At 38.0% G+C, this 16,779-nt stretch overlaps 1 protein-coding gene and 1 non-coding gene across 2 annotated transcripts in view; both read right to left on the bottom strand.

Moving 5' to 3' along the window:
• EIF3A (eukaryotic translation initiation factor 3 subunit A) overlaps positions 1-16,773 on the bottom strand; it is a 32,359-nt gene extending 15,586 nt beyond the window's left edge. The window contains exons 1-15 of the mRNA XM_087932654.1: positions 16,701-16,773; positions 16,225-16,361; positions 15,722-15,885; positions 15,266-15,465; positions 12,482-12,690; positions 10,380-10,551; positions 10,030-10,134; positions 8,876-8,974; positions 8,316-8,432; positions 7,111-7,296; positions 4,568-4,915; positions 3,967-4,071; positions 3,736-3,849; positions 2,822-2,944; positions 1,883-2,036 (exon numbers count right to left, since the gene is read on the bottom strand). Coding sequence (XP_087788780.1) covers positions 1,883-2,036; positions 2,822-2,944; positions 3,736-3,849; positions 3,967-4,071; positions 4,568-4,915; positions 7,111-7,296; positions 8,316-8,432; positions 8,876-8,974; positions 10,030-10,134; positions 10,380-10,551; positions 12,482-12,690; positions 15,266-15,465; positions 15,722-15,885; positions 16,225-16,271 — 2,143 coding nt within the window. The 5' untranslated portion in view covers positions 16,272-16,361; positions 16,701-16,773. The remainder of the gene's footprint in view (positions 1-1,882; positions 2,037-2,821; positions 2,945-3,735; positions 3,850-3,966; positions 4,072-4,567; positions 4,916-7,110; positions 7,297-8,315; positions 8,433-8,875; positions 8,975-10,029; positions 10,135-10,379; positions 10,552-12,481; positions 12,691-15,265; positions 15,466-15,721; positions 15,886-16,224; positions 16,362-16,700) is intronic.
• LOC113439218 (small nucleolar RNA SNORA19) lies at positions 8,624-8,755 on the bottom strand. Its single transcript, XR_003374520.1, has one exon. It is a non-coding gene; the product is annotated as a small nucleolar RNA SNORA19 (small nucleolar RNA).
• Positions 16,774-16,779: the final 6 nt, after the last annotated feature.

The following is a 16,779-nucleotide window of genomic DNA, read 5'->3' as shown; positions in this document are numbered from 1 at the left end:
AGTTGCCAAGCACTCATATGACAATTATGTGACTCCGGGGACTCTGCAAGGGTCATAGGTATAAGAACTGGTTGTAAGTTGCTTTTTTTTAGTGCCATAACTTTGAACAGGCACTAAATAAATGGTAGTGAAGCAAAGACTATCTCTGTTCTGATTTGTGAGATACCCTGAACAAATGTCTACTTCTAGTAGCTGCCATGACACACATCTATCCCCAAAAATATGCAAAATTACTATTAAGAAACACACTGCTCAAAAAAATAAAGGGAACACTTAAAAAACACAATGTAACTCCAAGTCAATCACACTTCTGTGAAATCAAACTGTCCACTTAGGTAGCAACACTGACAATCAATTTCACATGCTGTTGTGTAAATGGAATAGACAACAGGTGGAAAGCACAGACAGTTAGCAAGACATCCCCAATAAAGGAGTGGTTCTGCAGGTGGTTACCACAGACCACTTCTCAGTTCCTATGCTTTCTGGCTGATGGTCTGGTCACTTTTGAATGCTGGCGGTGCTTTCACTCTAGTGGTAGCATGAGACGGAGTCTACAACCCACACAAGTGACTCAGGTAGTGCAGCTCATCCAGGATGGCACATCAATGCGAGCTATGGCAAGAAGGTTTGCTGTGTCTGTCAGCATAGTGTCCAGAGCATGGAGGCGCTACCAGGAGACAGGCCAGTACATCAGGAGACATGGAGGAGGCTGTAGGAGGGCAACAACCCAGCATCAGGACCACTACCTCCGCCTTTGTGCAAGGAGTGACAGGAGGAGCACTGCCAGAGCCCTGCAAAATGACCTCCAGCGGACCACAAATGTGCATGTGGCTGCTCAAACGGTCAGAAACAGACTTCATGAGGGTGGTATGAGGGCCCGACGTCCACAGGTGGGGGTTGTGCTTACAGCCCAACACCGTGCAGGACGTTTGACATTTGCAAAAGAACACCAAATTGGCAAATTCGCCACTGGCACCCTGTGCTCTTCACAGATGAAAGCAGGTTCACACTGAGCACATGTGACAGACCTGACAGGGTCTGGAGATGCCGTGGAGAACGTTCTGCTGCTTGCAACATCCTCCAGCATGACCGGTTTGGCAGTGAGTCAGTAATGGTGTGGGGTGACATTTCTTTAGGGGGCCACACAGCCCTCCATGTGCTCGCCAGAGGTAGCCTGACTGCCATTAGGTACTGAGATGAGATCCTCAGACCCCTTGTGAGACCATATGCTGGTGCAGTTGGCCCTGGGTTCCTCCTAATGCAAGACGATGCTAGACTTCATGCGGCTGGAGTGTGTCAGCAGTTCCTACAAGACGAAGGCACTGATGCTATGGACTGCCCCGCCCGTTCCCCAGACCTGAACCCAATTGAGCACATCTGGGACATCATGTCTTGCTCCATCCACTAACGCTATGTTGCACCAGATCGTCCAGGAGTTGGGGGATGCTTTAGTCCAGTTGTGGGAGGAGATCCCTCATAAGACCATCCGCAACCTCATCAGGAGCATGCCCAAGCATTGTAGGGAGGTCATATAGGCACATGGAAGCCACACACACTACTGAGCCTCATTTTGACTTGTTTTAAGGACATTACATCACAGTTGTATCAGCCTGTAGTGTTTTTTCCCACTGTGAGTGTAACTCCAAATCCAGACCTCCATGGGTTGCTAACTTTGATTTCCATTGATAATTTTTGTGTGATTTTGTTGTCAGCACATTCAACTATGTAATGAACAAAGTATTTAATAAGAATATTTCATTCACTCAGATCTAGGATGTCTTATTTTTGTGTTCCCTTTATTTTTTTGAGCAGTGTATAAGATCTGTATAAATAGAAAGATGAGGATAGAATGTTATTTTAGGAAGAACTTTTCAGCATTTACCTTTAAGTATCTTCTCCTCTTGTAATCTTTGTTCTTCCTCCTCTTTCTCTCGATAGTAAGTAATGCGTCTTTCTTCTTTGCGCTGTCTCTTACGTTCCTCTAAACGATTACATCTTTCCTCTGCTAATCTTTCTTCAAATTGTTTAAGTTTTTCCTGAAACAACAATACTTAATCTGGAACTACAGAAATAGTACAAGCAGTACACAGAAGGTCAAATATGGATATATGTCAAATTACTTTCTAGCTTTGCAGATGGCGATAAAAATACACTGAGATTCTATCCACTTGGAAAGCTAGTTATACAAAGCCAAACAAGAAAACAAGTGCTGTTTACATTCTTGTAACAATAAGATGTGAAGTAACAGACAACAAATTTAGGTAAACATACTATGAACTGTCCACACAAAGTAAACTCATGTGATTTTATAAATAATATTCATGATTTTTTGTTGCATGACAGTATATAACATAGATTTCAAATATAGGTGGTATAACTCAAGAACTGAATGCAGCTTTCCAAGCCATCGCCCCATCTGCAGGATGGGAAAATGAATTGAGGAACCTTTCTGTTAACCTTTAAAGGCAAAGAAATTATAGTACTAGAATGTAGTACTATAAGATAATTTTGAAAGTCTATCAAAACCCATCATTTTAATTTAAACTTTATTATTTATTTATTGATCACCTATCTTACTTCAAGGTAACTCGGGGTGTTTTTTTTTGTAAAAGTTGCATGTTCTCCTGAATGTACAATAAACACTCAAATAAAAATATAAACAGGGAATGTTGGAAACAACCCTAGCCAATTTTGGCTGAGCTAATGCCTTAAATGTCAAACCTAGTGCTGATTTTTTAAGATATTGCCTGACCATTCTAATTTATGACTGTAGTAAAAGATCCCATATGTAGGATTATAGTTAGGAAAAAATTAAATGTACCTCATAAACTGATCTCCTTGCAGTCTTGAGCCTAGTTATAAACAATTCACTGTCTTCTATCATCCGTGACATTCTATTCTTATGCTCAAGAGCCTTTTCACGTTCCTGTTGCATGGTGGTGATCTGTAACACATTCAAGGTCAAATCAAATCAAGCCAATATACTGTTGGATATGATGTTTAGGTTCCAATGCCTAAAATTTACCAGACTTAAGTTTCACACTGAAGAAAACATTGAGGGGTCTGCTAACATGTAGTCCTTGACTTATGACTATTTCTTTAGCAATCATTCAGAGTTATGATGGCACTGAAAAAAAGTGATTTACAACCAGTCCACTTTATGACCATTGCAGTCACTCCAGGATTACATGATTAAAATACGGGTGCCTGACAACCAGCATGAATTTACAACCGTTGCAGAAACCTGGGTCCCGTGATTGCAATTTGTGACTCTCCCAGGCGGCTTCTAACAAGCAAAGTCAAAGGGGAGAGCTGGATTTCTTTAATTAATGCAGCAAAAAGGTCATAAAATCAGCAAACTTAACTACATCACTGAGCGACAAATGTTTTAGTCCCAATTGTGATCCTAAGTCAAGGACTACCTATATATGTACTTACAGTTTTGCATTAAGTACATGATTTTAGCCATTATGCCATATATTTCATTAGAGAAACTTTATAGCAATGAAGTTAATTTACTTATAGCTTGCTTAATTTATTCTGTTAGAAGACATTCATTTTGGGCTGACAAAATTCCAAAGAGACTAGAATTTTCCAATGCTTGCAGTAACAATGATTTTGTCCATGAAATGTTGCTAGAGGACAAGCAAATTAACTTGAATTGAAGTTTACTAGAAAAATAATGTTATTACCAAGAATTGCTTCTCAAATAAGCTCGCTCTCAAAAAATCTTACCCTTTCTTCTTCTTGCTGTTCCCAAAGATCCATATCTCTGATTCTTTGTTCTTCATAGGCAGTCTTAATCAGTGGAATTTCTTCTAAACGTTTTGCTCTTTCAAAATAGTCAATCTAGATTTTTTTTTAAAAAAAAGTTGATTTATTCTTTTTAAGGTTGAGAAAACAAAAACATTTTCAGTTTAGTTGTAACTGCTGTTGTTTTCTGCCTACATCTATACCGGCTTTTACCTTTTTCTCCTGATTCTTCAGACGCTCTTGCAATTCCTTCTTTTCTTTTTCAAGCTGTTCAACCTGTTTTGCCATAATGAAGTCTGGATCCAATTCTTCAAGATCCTACCAATAATAAATAATAAAACAAAAAAAGATTTCTAAAGATGATGAAAACATTTCTGTAGTTTAAATGCGCTGTATTTCCCACAATAAATTTAGTGTTTTTCCTTAAACATTTAATATACTTATCAATTATTTTATTATACAGAATGTAGTACCTTAAGTCAAATTTGGAGAAACACTTTAAAGTTAGGAAACCTAATCCAGACAAGATGAAAGACAAGCAACTGGGACTACACACTTTAGGAAGAATCAGGAATAAATGCTGGAATAGCACAAGTCTGAAACCCCAAACTCTGAAGCTGCTAGATCATCTTCTTCATGTTAGCATAGTAGAAACAGAAAACTTGCTTTGACTTACAATCCTTTTATTCCTAAATGAAAAGATTTCAGGCAGCATGACACAGACAGTGCGTTGTTTGAAAAAATTGCCCTTAACAAGCGGCCAGGCCATAAATTAAAAATTAACTCATTACCACACAAAAATAACCCTCCTTACCTCAATATCAATATCTTTGAAGGCCTTGGCTCCCAGCTCTGTCTTCTTAATCTGCTCCAAACGTTCACGAACAGTTTTCTTTTTAATTTGCTCATGTTCCTGCAGAATACGCTCTTTTTCACGCTCTTTTGCCTCCTGGCGCAGTCTCTCTTCTTCAGCTTTGCGAACCTTTTGAAGTTCAGCTTCACGCTGCTCCAGCTCTTCTTTTTCACGCTGAATGTTCAAACTCTCAAGACGTTCCTTTCTTTCTTCAATAGTTTGCCTGCGAGCAAGGATACGCTGATGTTCTTTCTTTGAATTTTTTAAGTAAGCTGTAACTGCCTGTTGATGTTGTTCTTCCTTTTCTAGCTGAATAAAGGTTAACAACAGGATTATTTTTTGAGATTCAAATGCTACAAGAGACAACATACATTACTAAAATTCAGAACAATACTATTTATTTAGTTCAGCAGAAAAGGCGATTTTGAAGATCTTGTTGCTATAATCTGAGTTTTCTAACAAATAGGCTGTTTCCTGTGTTGTTTCTAAGGTATAGAATGCTATCTCTAGGAAGGTATGTAAGTGTAGCTCCCATCTTTGTAACAATGGCAAAAATGCATCTCTTTTACTCAGCGTTAGCTATTCACTGATTTTAAGTGGATTAGTTTAAAAATCGTGTTTTATGTTTTTCTTTTCATTCTTGTAAGTCACAGTTTTCATAAGTAAAAAGGCAGAGGTATAATAAATAATCAGATGCTGATTAATTTTAATGTACAGAGATATCTAGAGCAATATCATTCAAGGATCTGATTTCCAATAAATAACTGAAATCACAGTAACTTGTCAATCATTTGGAAATGGAAGAACCATAATATATCCGTATCAAGTTATAAAAATATTTTTAAAATCACCTTCTCTAATACAATATTGCTGCTTACTTGGAAATTTCAATTAGAATGCCATCTCCCATATTTTCTCTAATAAAAGTTAATATTCAGAGGCTTTAGACTTAGGAAACAGCTTTGTTTGGAAATATGCCCAACTGCTAGAAAAATAACGAAGTTAAACAGGAGTGGTAAGAAGTATCCTGTAGAAAATGGATGGATGACGGAATTCCAGTAAAATGGAACTCTAAAACAGCTGTGGGCCAACCATAGCAACCATTTGCAAAAGTCCTGAGAAAATTTATCACAGTTCCAAATTTGCCCATCAAAGCAAAAACCTAACTGAAAGCTTTTAGGAAATTTATTAAGATATGCAAATAATATATATTATTTTACTGTACACATTGATTAGTTACCAATAAGAATGAACTCTGTATTTCTTGATTCTTTTAGAGTTAAGTCCATGAATTACATTTTGAAGGACTCTGGATATTGCAATGGTTGTAACTCTGAAAAATGGTTAAAAGTCACTTTTTCAGTGCCATGGTAACTTTGAACAGTCACTAAACAAATGGTTGCAAGTAAGGACCACCTGTAGCACTACCTGTAGTTGTTCTAGATCGTTACTCTTCTACATTCCTCCTTCCTCCTCCCACCTTTCAGGAAGGGCCCAAGTATTTTGTTGCCTGAAGTAGAATAGCAAATAGAATAGCTTCCCTGTATTATGCCTGAGACAGTAGCTTCATTCTTTATCACTCTTTATCTTTGACTTACAAATGGTGTAATTCAGTTTTTCCCCACACATTTTGGGGTTACAATGGCAACCAGGTCTGCTTGAGACTGCTGTTGCTACAAGATAAAGTCACATGACATCACACTTTATAACCACTTTGTTTAACAACGGCAATCCAGGTCCTAGCTGCAATTTTAACCCAAAGAATGAGAACTTTTGTTGACCCTTTGATCTTTATGTTGGCCTATTATGACAGTCCTGAATTCTGAAAGTACAATGAAGTCTGTCGTCCAGTTCACTAAGGCAGCCACCATCTTCTACTAAAATATAATTTTATTGACTCAATTGGTAGTTTTATTTACCAAAAGATTATTGTCAGTTCACTCTGTTTTACCCAGGGAATAACATATAAACTCTGCTTGATCAGGGTCTGCAGGATTGTCTGGGACGTTACATCTCCTCTCCATGACCCGTTTCCTTTGTTAGCTTCTAGGAGGGGGCTTCCTAGTATCAGAAGAAGAACATCTAGATTCAGTCACAGTTTTGTTCAATATAGTATTGATCTTGTGAAGCCTTAAGTTTCCTCTTTCTGCTATGTATTCAAAATGGACGAGTGTGTGTGTGTGCGCGCACACTTTTTTTTTTGACAGCAGGCAGCATTTTTAATTTGTGCCAGTGTGCGCAAAATAAAAAATAATAAAGGTTATCTTATCATAATTAATCTGAGATGGCATTTAAAAATCTTAAAATAATTCATTTCATCTTCTTTTTATTTCCCAAATGTGAGTTTTACCCATTGGGACTAAAATCATGGGAAGGACCCCAATTTACTAGAGAAACAAGAAATGTGAATTAGAAGGAAAAACAGCACTCTAATCATAATTGAACACATCAAAGCTTTCCCAAGGTACACAATACTTTTAAAAAGCAGACCAAAAGCTATTTACCAATAGATGAGGTGGCTTAATAAATTCTAGAGCCTTTGCAAGTGCAGATGACATGGCCGTCAGCTGGTTCCTAATCTGCTCAGAGGGCATGCTCTGCAGCTGAGGTCCAAGAGGAGCATCTTCTCGGGTGCAATAGTTTAAATCGGACCCAAAACTTAATGTTCGGGTAGTATGATCAATGCGAACCTTTAAAAAGTAAAGTCAGTAAAAATCAGTAAGTCAAAAAGAGTAAACTGCTTAGAGAGGGCTGCAAAAGCACTGTGAAGCTGTATATAAGTCTAAGTGCTATTGCAATTGCTATATTACTGCTCTTGATGCTAAGAATTCATTTGAAAAACTGTTAATACATTGACATATTATTTAAGCACTAAGTTCTGTTCTATTTTTATTTATCCAAACATGCACATCGAAAACATTTTAAAATAAAATATTCTGCTTTTAAATAACATGCATGTCAACAGACATCTAAAATAAACATTCTACCTTCTCCAACACACACATTTTTGGCAAGGTTAATGTCTATTTAACCAACTAACAGGATTCTATGCATGTACATTCAGTAATAATTTACTGAGTTCCACTGAATAAGTATACCATAAAACAAACAAAGAATTACAGCTTAGAAATTGCAGCTCCACTTTCTAACTATGCTGCCAGAAATAAGGAGTTAAAAATAAAGTTTATTTAGGAAGATATTGCGATTATATTCATTTTTACTTCTAAATATCATTAGTTGGGGAACTCATTTGGATTATCCATATTTTTCATTACTTTAGTAGGCAGAAGATAATTCAGAGTGATGGGCTTTTGCTTTATATCTTTTTCCACTTAAACAAAATATACTGAAACTGCTTGTTTAAAGGTATGTGAGAATGACCTTGATGAATGAGGGGGAGAGATGTTGTCTAGGAAATTATCAGGTAGAAGTGGTAGCCCTCAGTTGCTTAAGATCAAAGGAAGAAATTTAGGAAAGACCCACTCTAATTGATCAGGTAGCTGAAAGTGATGGGACTTGCAAGATTCTGTTAATGTAGTCTTACAATAAAATAGAATTAGCTCACCCAGTTATGTTTCCTGTCTGGTTTATCTGGGAGAGCTGACAGTAAGATGTAATACCTGCTACTTTCTGTTTTTAATCATGAAAAATTCAGATTTAAAGAAAAACAAATATACACAAATATCTGACTCTTGTCCATATCACTCACTTGTAAATCACAGTGTCTGGCTGCATCAACAATGGCACGTTCTAGTTGGAAAGCATCCACGAAAGGAACCAAAGTTGTCAAGCGAGAAAATTCAATGCTTTGATAAATTTGAGCCACCTGAAAAAAATAAAGAAATATTCATCTCCTTCCAATAAATCATACCAGTTTCCTAACACTCAAATTTTTTTAAAGAACTCAACCAACTTTAAGAACTTCAAGATCAAGAATAATTATTCAAATATAAATAATACTTGATATTAGCAATTGCCATTTATTTTTTAAAAAACCTTCACTATTTTGAGCAGCAAACATGTATGAAGGAGACTGGCAGCAATTCTAAATGAAGCAAAGCTGCTAATTAGCCTTCACAATCTCCCTTTAGCACACCAGAAATAACACTGCTTACCAGTGCAAAGGAAGCAGGTCAATGATATGTGCTTTAGAATCAAAAGACCTTTAATGCATTCAGATACATAAATTAATATGATATATTGAAGACACATAGTGAAAATGTTTACAATTACAAGTCAATTTTTTAAAAGTATTGTTTACAACCATACCTGCTGAAGTAATCTAAGGATGGTGTTGTTTTGCAGATGAGGAATATATAATAGCAATTCTGGCTCTTTCTCAGATTGATCTCTTACCCAGTTTAAAACCTGCATAGAACCAGCGCATCAGTGAATGGGAGTAGGGTTGATTTAGATGGGTTTTTCTTACTAGATTGCTCAAACTATTTATTTCCAATAATGCACTCATATTACAACAACAGTGAAAATTCTGTAAATCTTGGCCAGGTTATCATTCATGCAAATCTCTCTTCCTCCACCTGCCCCCCCCCCCACACACAAAAAGAGCGCACACAAATAATACACATATGAATGATGCACTTGCTTCTCACTTGATATGCTACAACTGCTCTACACAGGAACACGCCTCGAAATGAAAATTAATGCAAACTGAGACAATCACTGAAAAATATGCATAACATTTTCTAGGAAAATCAGCACTTAAGGTAACCAATATTAATTAGTTCAGTGCTAATAGTAATTTCACTATTTCAACAAGTATCTAGTTTAAATGTGTTATGTGTATATATTATTGGAAATTACTGTATATATATGATACACTAAATAACCATTACCTATTATTTAATAAATCTTAAGAAAACAGAAATATACTGTATTCTGCAATTGTGAAGGAATTCTAGATGTCAGAAGTACAATATACTGGTGAACAAAAGATAACTGCTATTTCCATGAATAGTAATGAAACATAAAATCTTGCAATAGTTTTTCCTACATCACCTCTATCAATACAGTAAAGAATTAAAGGTTTGCTCTGTTTGATTCAGTACCAACTGTGTAAATGCAAATTCATCTAACATTTCATTTATTAATAAACACTTCTGAATGCTATGCATAAATTTAGAAAAGGTAATTTCTTAAAATGAAAACATATTGAAGAATTGGCAACAGTAAAAACTGTTTTATTTACAGGCTTTTAAAAAGAAAATCTATCAAGCAATATATAGGATCAATATGAGACTTAACCTAGGTTCACCGTTGAGATGGGAAGCTGTATAAGTTAAACAATAAGAAAAAAAAATCACATAATAATCAAGATCTAACACTCTTTTTTGCACAGTTCAAAGTAATAAAAAATCATTCACTATAAACCATAATTTGCATTGACACCTGTCTAAAAATCTTACCTTGCATACGCGGCCACATAACTTCAGTGGATGAAAATCTACCTCAAGCCAGTTATAAAGTTCTTTTACCTCTGGGACGACATACTGAACCACATTAAATCTCACCTATGAAACATCAATTAAAAACAATTGTTAACATCAATGACTTTTCTCAGATAGGGTTTCATGTGTACATGCAGGCATATTTTAATACTTAAGATTACAATCCACCGGTGTTGATATTAAGCATATTGTAATTTACAAGTAATTCAACATGTCTATATGCTGGAAGGGTTAAAATGACACTTCCTGCAAATAAAGTCTGCATAACATAAACTAGCAACCTAAACATGTTTATGGAAAGTACTTACCATATCATTAATAAGAGAAATACGAGTAGGCGGAGCCTGAAGTCCTAACAATGTTGCCAATCGGCGTTGCTTTTCAACAATTATGCCATCCATGTCCAAAAGCCGAGCAATGTCAGTTCTTTCAGGAGTTATTGGAATTGACAGAGTAGCCAAAAGCACTCTTGTTGACATCCTAAAGACAAGGCAGAAATAAGATGATTTGGCATAGGATCCCTATTGTTTACATTTAAACAGTTAAGAACGTGTCTTCCACTCTCCCTCTATATTTCTTTAGCTAAAACAGTGCACTCATTATGCCAATAGCATGCATGTATCAGCACAATCTATTTATTTCTCTCCTCCAGCCATATACCGTTTTATCTTTTTGGGCTTTCCTGAGCACCATTAGGTACAGGTGAAACTTGAAAAATTAGAATATTGTGCAAAAGTTCATTTACTTCAGTAATGCAACTTAAAAGGTGAAACTAATATATGAGATAGACTCATTACATGCAAAGCAAGATAGTTCAAGCTGTGATTTGTCATAATTGTGATGATTATGGCTTACAGCTCATGAAAACCCCAAATCCACAATCTCAGAAAATTAGAATATTACATGCAATCAATAAAACAAGGATTGTACATAGAGTATCGGACATCTGAAAAGTATAAGCATGTGTATGTACTCAGTACTTGGTTTGGGCCCCTTTTGCAGCAATTACGGCCTCAATGTGGCATGGCATGGAAGCTATCAGCCTGTGGCACTGCTAAGGTGTTGTGGAAGACCAGGATGCCTCAATAGCGGCCTTCAACTCTTCTGCATTGTTCGGTCTCATGTCTCTCATCTTTCTCTTGGCAATGCCCCATAGATTCTCTATGGGGTTCAGGTCAGGCGAGTTTGCTGGCCAATCAAGCACAGTAATCCCACGGTCATTTAACCAGATTTTGGTGCTTTTGGCAGTGTGGGCAGATACCAAGTCCTGCTGGAAAATGAAATCAGCATCCCCATAAAGCTTGCCTGCAGAAGGAAGCATGAAGTTTCCAAAATCTCTTGGTAGATGGCTGAGTTGACCCTGGACTTAATGAAGCACAGTGGACCAACACCAGATGACATGGCTCCCCAAATCAACAGACTGTGGAAACTTCACACTGGACTTCAAGCATCTTGCAATGTGTGCCTCTCCATTCTTCCTCCAGACTCTGGGTCCTTGGTTTCCAAATGAGATGCAAAAGTTGCTCTCATCAGAAAAGAGAACCTTGGACACTAAGCAACAGACCAGGTCTGTTTTTCTTTAGCTCAGGAGCGGCTTGACAAGAGGAATATGACATTTGAAGCCCATGTCCAGGATCTGTCTGTGTGTGGTGGCTCTTGATGCACTGACTCCAGCCTCAGTCCACTGCTTGGGAAAGTCCCCAACACTTTTGAATGGCCTTTTCCTGACAATCCTCTCCAGGCTGCGGTCATCCCTGCTGCTTGTGCACCTTTTTTTTCCACACTTTTCCCTTCCACATAACTTTCTATTCATGTGCTTTGATACAGCACTTTGGGAACATCCAAACTTCTTTTGCAATTACCTTTTGAAGCTTTCCCTCATTGTGGAGGGTGTCAGTGATGGTTTTCTGCATAACTATCAGGTCAGCAGTCTTTCCCATGATTGTGATTCCTACTAAACCAGACTGAGAGACCATTTAAAGGCTCAGGAACCCTTTCCAGGTTTTATGGTTTAATTAGCTGATTAGAGTGGGACACTTTGAGCCTAGAATATTGAACCTTTTCACAATATTCTAATTTTCTGAGATTGTGGATTTGGGGTTTTCATGAGCTGTAAGCCATAATCATCTCAATTATGACACATCAAGGCTTGAACTATCTTGCTTTGCATGTAATGAGTCTATCTCATATATTAGGTTCATCGTTTAAGTTACTGAAATAAATGAACTTTTGCACGATATTCTAATTTTTCGAGTTTCACCTGTATATGCAAGGAACAGAGCAGAAAAAATTTCATTGTTGTTTATTATAAAGTCCACTGAAATAATATTGGATATAGCTAAATGGAAGTTCAAAACTGCTATTAATGATTCCAAAAACAAAATTGCTCCAAGCCATGGATTTTCCCCACCTCTGCATTTCCTCTTGTGTGAGATTTTTTCGCATTTCTCTTGAAAGATGATAAAGACGATGAAGTGTAGATGCATGAAAGAGGGCATTTCCTGATTTCCAAAACACTGTAGAAACTTTGTGGTAATAATTTGCCATCAGCTGGGGCTTTGGTGGCTTTTTGGATAAGGAAAATAGCCCATGTATATCTTCCACTGCTTTAAAAGCTTCCTAAAAAAAAAAAAAAAGACTATATGTCAAATTACCACCAGGGAAAAAACTAAGGAATATCACACACCAATAGATCTATTAATATACATATGTTGATTACTACTTGAATCTAAGCACATTTATTTGGAAAACCTCCATTACAAATAAATTGTACATCCATTTATTTTTAGCACTGAAATTTGCACCTATGGAATTAATTCATCCCTTATCATTGCCTTGTCCATTGATAAAGGCAATGGTTAGGAAAGAATAATCAACCTCAAATTGAGAAATATATTGCACACTCTCTCACAGTATTCAACTGAATAGAGCCAATTTGGTCTAGTGGTTAAGTACCAGGCTGAAAACAGGAAGACCATGAGTTATAATCCCACCTCAGCCTTGAAACGTCAGTTGGCTGACCTTGGGTCAATCACTCTCTTTCAGCCCTATTCACCTCATAGGGTTGTTGTTTTGGGAAAAATAGGAGGAGGAAGATGTGTTGGATGTCTGCCAACTTTATTTGTAAAAATAATAAAAGCAGGATAATTTAAAAAAAAAAATATTTTAAAAAAATGCAATTAAGAGTTCAGAATAACTCCAGGCTCTGAGGCAGAACTCCTGGAAGGAAGATGGCTGGAGCAGTAACACAGAATTGCGAATGTTTAACTTTTTTAGAGAGGGCTGTAAATGTAAGCTAAGTAGGAGAGAGGTTATGTCCCAAGGCATCAAATGCTTTTTGGTTTTGAAAGGATAAGAACAGGTTTTAAAAATCCTAATGCTTCTAAACTCTTATCTCTCAACCCTCCAAATAATTTACAACAATCTTCTCCTGCCCACTGTCTAGGGTTCTTTTTTCCCCTTACAGAAGTTACTCTATCTCTATGTTGAAGTTTTATTGGCAGCTCCTAACTTCTACAATGATTCTGCTTCAGAAACCTAGGAGCCTGCCTACTGGTTTCTTAGTATTTTAGTTCCCATCACTGTGATCTCTTCCACAGTCATCTTCCGAGTCCTCCTTCCGTTTTCTCTGAAATTTCTCCACTATCCTTTCTCCTCCCATTCTTTTCACAGCCTTTTTCCTTTGCCTTAGAAGCCATGAGCAATTTAAACAACCTTTGCATCAAAAATGACTCAAATCCATTTCCAGGATCTACTTTGGGAGAAGGTACACATGCTAAATCTGAATATATTTCTTAGTCGGGCGCTTGAATTTGTTTCAGATCAATTCTACCGTGTTTCTCATATAATAAGGCCGAGTCTTTTTTTTTTTTTGAGCCCTGAAAAAACAGCTAGGCCATCTTTTCAGGGGGGGGTGACTTAATTCTCCCCCCCTTGCATCCTTGGGCGGGCAGGCGGCAACAGCTTGATGTCGATCTCGGCGTTGGTGGGGCACTTCATATTGGGAGACCTTCTGCCACTGTTGCTTTCCCTTCTCCCCGTGCTACCGTGGCGTTTAGAGCAATGCCACGGCATTTGGCGCAGCCACGTGGGGCCGGCCAGGCCTCCTCCCTGCAACTGGAGCCTGGTGGAGACACTCAGCTTCGGGCGCTCCTGTCGCCACCTTCCCGAGCATCGTTCAAAGGCAAAGCCCATTCTTTTAAAAACGACACCCTACTACCGGTACGACAAAGCCTCCCCTGCCCATGAGGGCAGCCCAACCCCACATGGGGAGGCGAATCTCCCGGGCCGCAGCACAGGATCGCCCACCCCAGGAGAAGCGCCCAGCCGTCATCCCTGACTGGTGCCGGGCAAAGCGCGAAGAGTTTGCCTGGGGTGCCCAGCGCAGCTGACAGGCGGGCCCTCCTGCCCAGCGGCAGAGTTCTGGCCAAGGCAGCGAGCGCCCCCCCGCCGGGCCCTCCACTCATCCCCGGCGCCAGGCAGGGATGACGGCTGGGCACTTCTCCCGGGGTGGGCCGATCCTGCACTGTGGCCCCAGGAGATTCGCCTCCCCACGTGGGGTTGGGCTGCCCTCTTGGGCAGGGGAGGCTTTGTCATATCGGTAATAGGGCGTTGTTTTTAAAAGAATGGCCTTTGCCTTCAAACGATGCCCAAGAAGGCGGCGATAGGAGCGCCTGAAGCCGAGTGTCTCCGCCGGGCTCTGGTTGCAGGGAAGAGCCCTGGCTGGCTATGCTGGCTACACCCAACGCCCCGTGGCTGCACCTAACACCGCGGCGTTGCTCTAAACGCTGCGGCAGCACGGGAAGGGAAAGCAACGGTGGCAGGTCTCCCGATACAAAGTGCCCCACCAACGCCGAGGTCAACGCAGGCAGCACCATATCCGGGTGTGCAACAAAAGTACTTCCTGACGGCAAGCCCCCCGCCATTTCCCCCCATTTTGCATGTTTTAATATAGGCCTTAATTTGGGGGAGGGGCTTAATTTCATTTTATGCCTATAAAACATGCTGGGACTTCCTATTGGAGGAGGCCGTATTGTTGGACAAAAAACAGTAATAATTAATTAGAACAAGAATGGATAGTAAAGCGATTTCAATAGCTAATAAAATGTCCCAAAGGATAAAATGGAATTTAAAATTAAATGAAGACAGAAGGTGAAAAATATGGGAATGCTTTGATATTGTATTAAGTATGTACCTGCCACAATTCCATGCTGATAGCACTGTCCAATTGTACAAGCCTAGTTTCCAAATGCATCGATTGACTTTCTGGATTATTGAGGTTGATTGCTGTACTTTGATTGTGATGACGCTGAATTTGACCCAAATGCATTCTTAAGTTGTCACAGAGTTTACGAAATTCAGCCTTACGAGTATATTGCAAACAGAACTTGAAAGCTGCAAGATTAAATTATTCCAAATTTATATTTTAGCACTTATGAACTTGCTAAAAATATTACTGCCATCAGTCACCTGGAGTTATTTATTCCACTTATTCTCTTAACGAAAAGCTAGACTTTTCTTTTAAATTGCACTGTTAAAATGTTTATCAGGAAAAGATTATAATTCATTGTTTAAAAGAAAGTCATTCTATCAGAAGTTGACAAACAATCACGTATATATTACACAAAGATATTGTAAAATTTCGTGTTACCTTGCTGGGCAATATCATGATAGAGTCTCTCCACTCTGGAATTGTTTCTGAGAAGATCCAAACACTGCCTGTATGATTCCCAAAGAAACTTAACCCATGGAGTCAAAAGCAACCGATCAGTACGATCTTGGGTATCTTCCCCACTTACAGCACTTAAGAGAACACTAAGAAACAAAGAGTATTTTATATTGTATAATTGGATATTTTATCACATTATTCTTGCTTGTTACAACAGATCAAGTGATAATCAAGAAAAATTACAGTGCAGAAATACACCTATGAAGGATTTATAAAGCAAATTTTGGGGTATAGATATAAAATTGCCATGACTCAAAACTAAAATGTTAAAATACAATCTGATACAGATTAATCAGAAAAAGGATTCAGTTTGGTAAAGGCTTTCATGTGAGAGGAACCAGATCACAAATAAGTAGGATCATTTAAAAATAAATATATTTAACAGGAACAAAATTAATGTAATCAAAAGTCAACATCACTTGTACCTTTCTGGAGTCTGAATATTATCAAGATCTTCTATATCTAGGACCATCTGTTGAGATTCTTCTTTAGCAGCTTCAGTTTTTTCTTCTGCTAGTTTTAAATAAGCTCGTACTACATCCTCCAAGGACTTAATATTCACCTGTATCAAAATAAGAAGAGCTAAAGTAACTTTTCTTAATCAGGGACAAAATCTATGTAGGAAATTCAAATCTGAATAAAATATATTAACTTCGTATAATAATAAGACAACAAAAGCCTTGTTCTATTGTTCAGGTTCCAAAGAAGCCTATTAATAACAGAAACCAATTATAATATGAAGTATATCTACCTAGATGAGTCCTAACAAATTATTCTTCAAATGATTATATCACGTAATAAGAAATCAAAAATATATGTTCCAGAACCTCTACATGTTATTTATTAAATGCTGATATTTACTTTCCAATTATTAATATAATTAAACTTTATAAATTTTTACCTGCTGGCATATATTCTTATATTGATATAATCCTTCCTTTGCCAGGTGGCTCTTCCGGAGGTCCACACACAATTCTAAG

Source organism: Pseudonaja textilis, chromosome 4 (assembly GCF_049901715.1).
Source record: "Pseudonaja textilis isolate UNSWEBS1 chromosome 4, rPseTex1.2, whole genome shotgun sequence".
NCBI classification, from domain to species: domain Eukaryota; kingdom Metazoa; phylum Chordata; class Lepidosauria; order Squamata; family Elapidae; genus Pseudonaja; species Pseudonaja textilis.
This window is presented reverse-complemented; position numbering and strand designations above follow the sequence as displayed.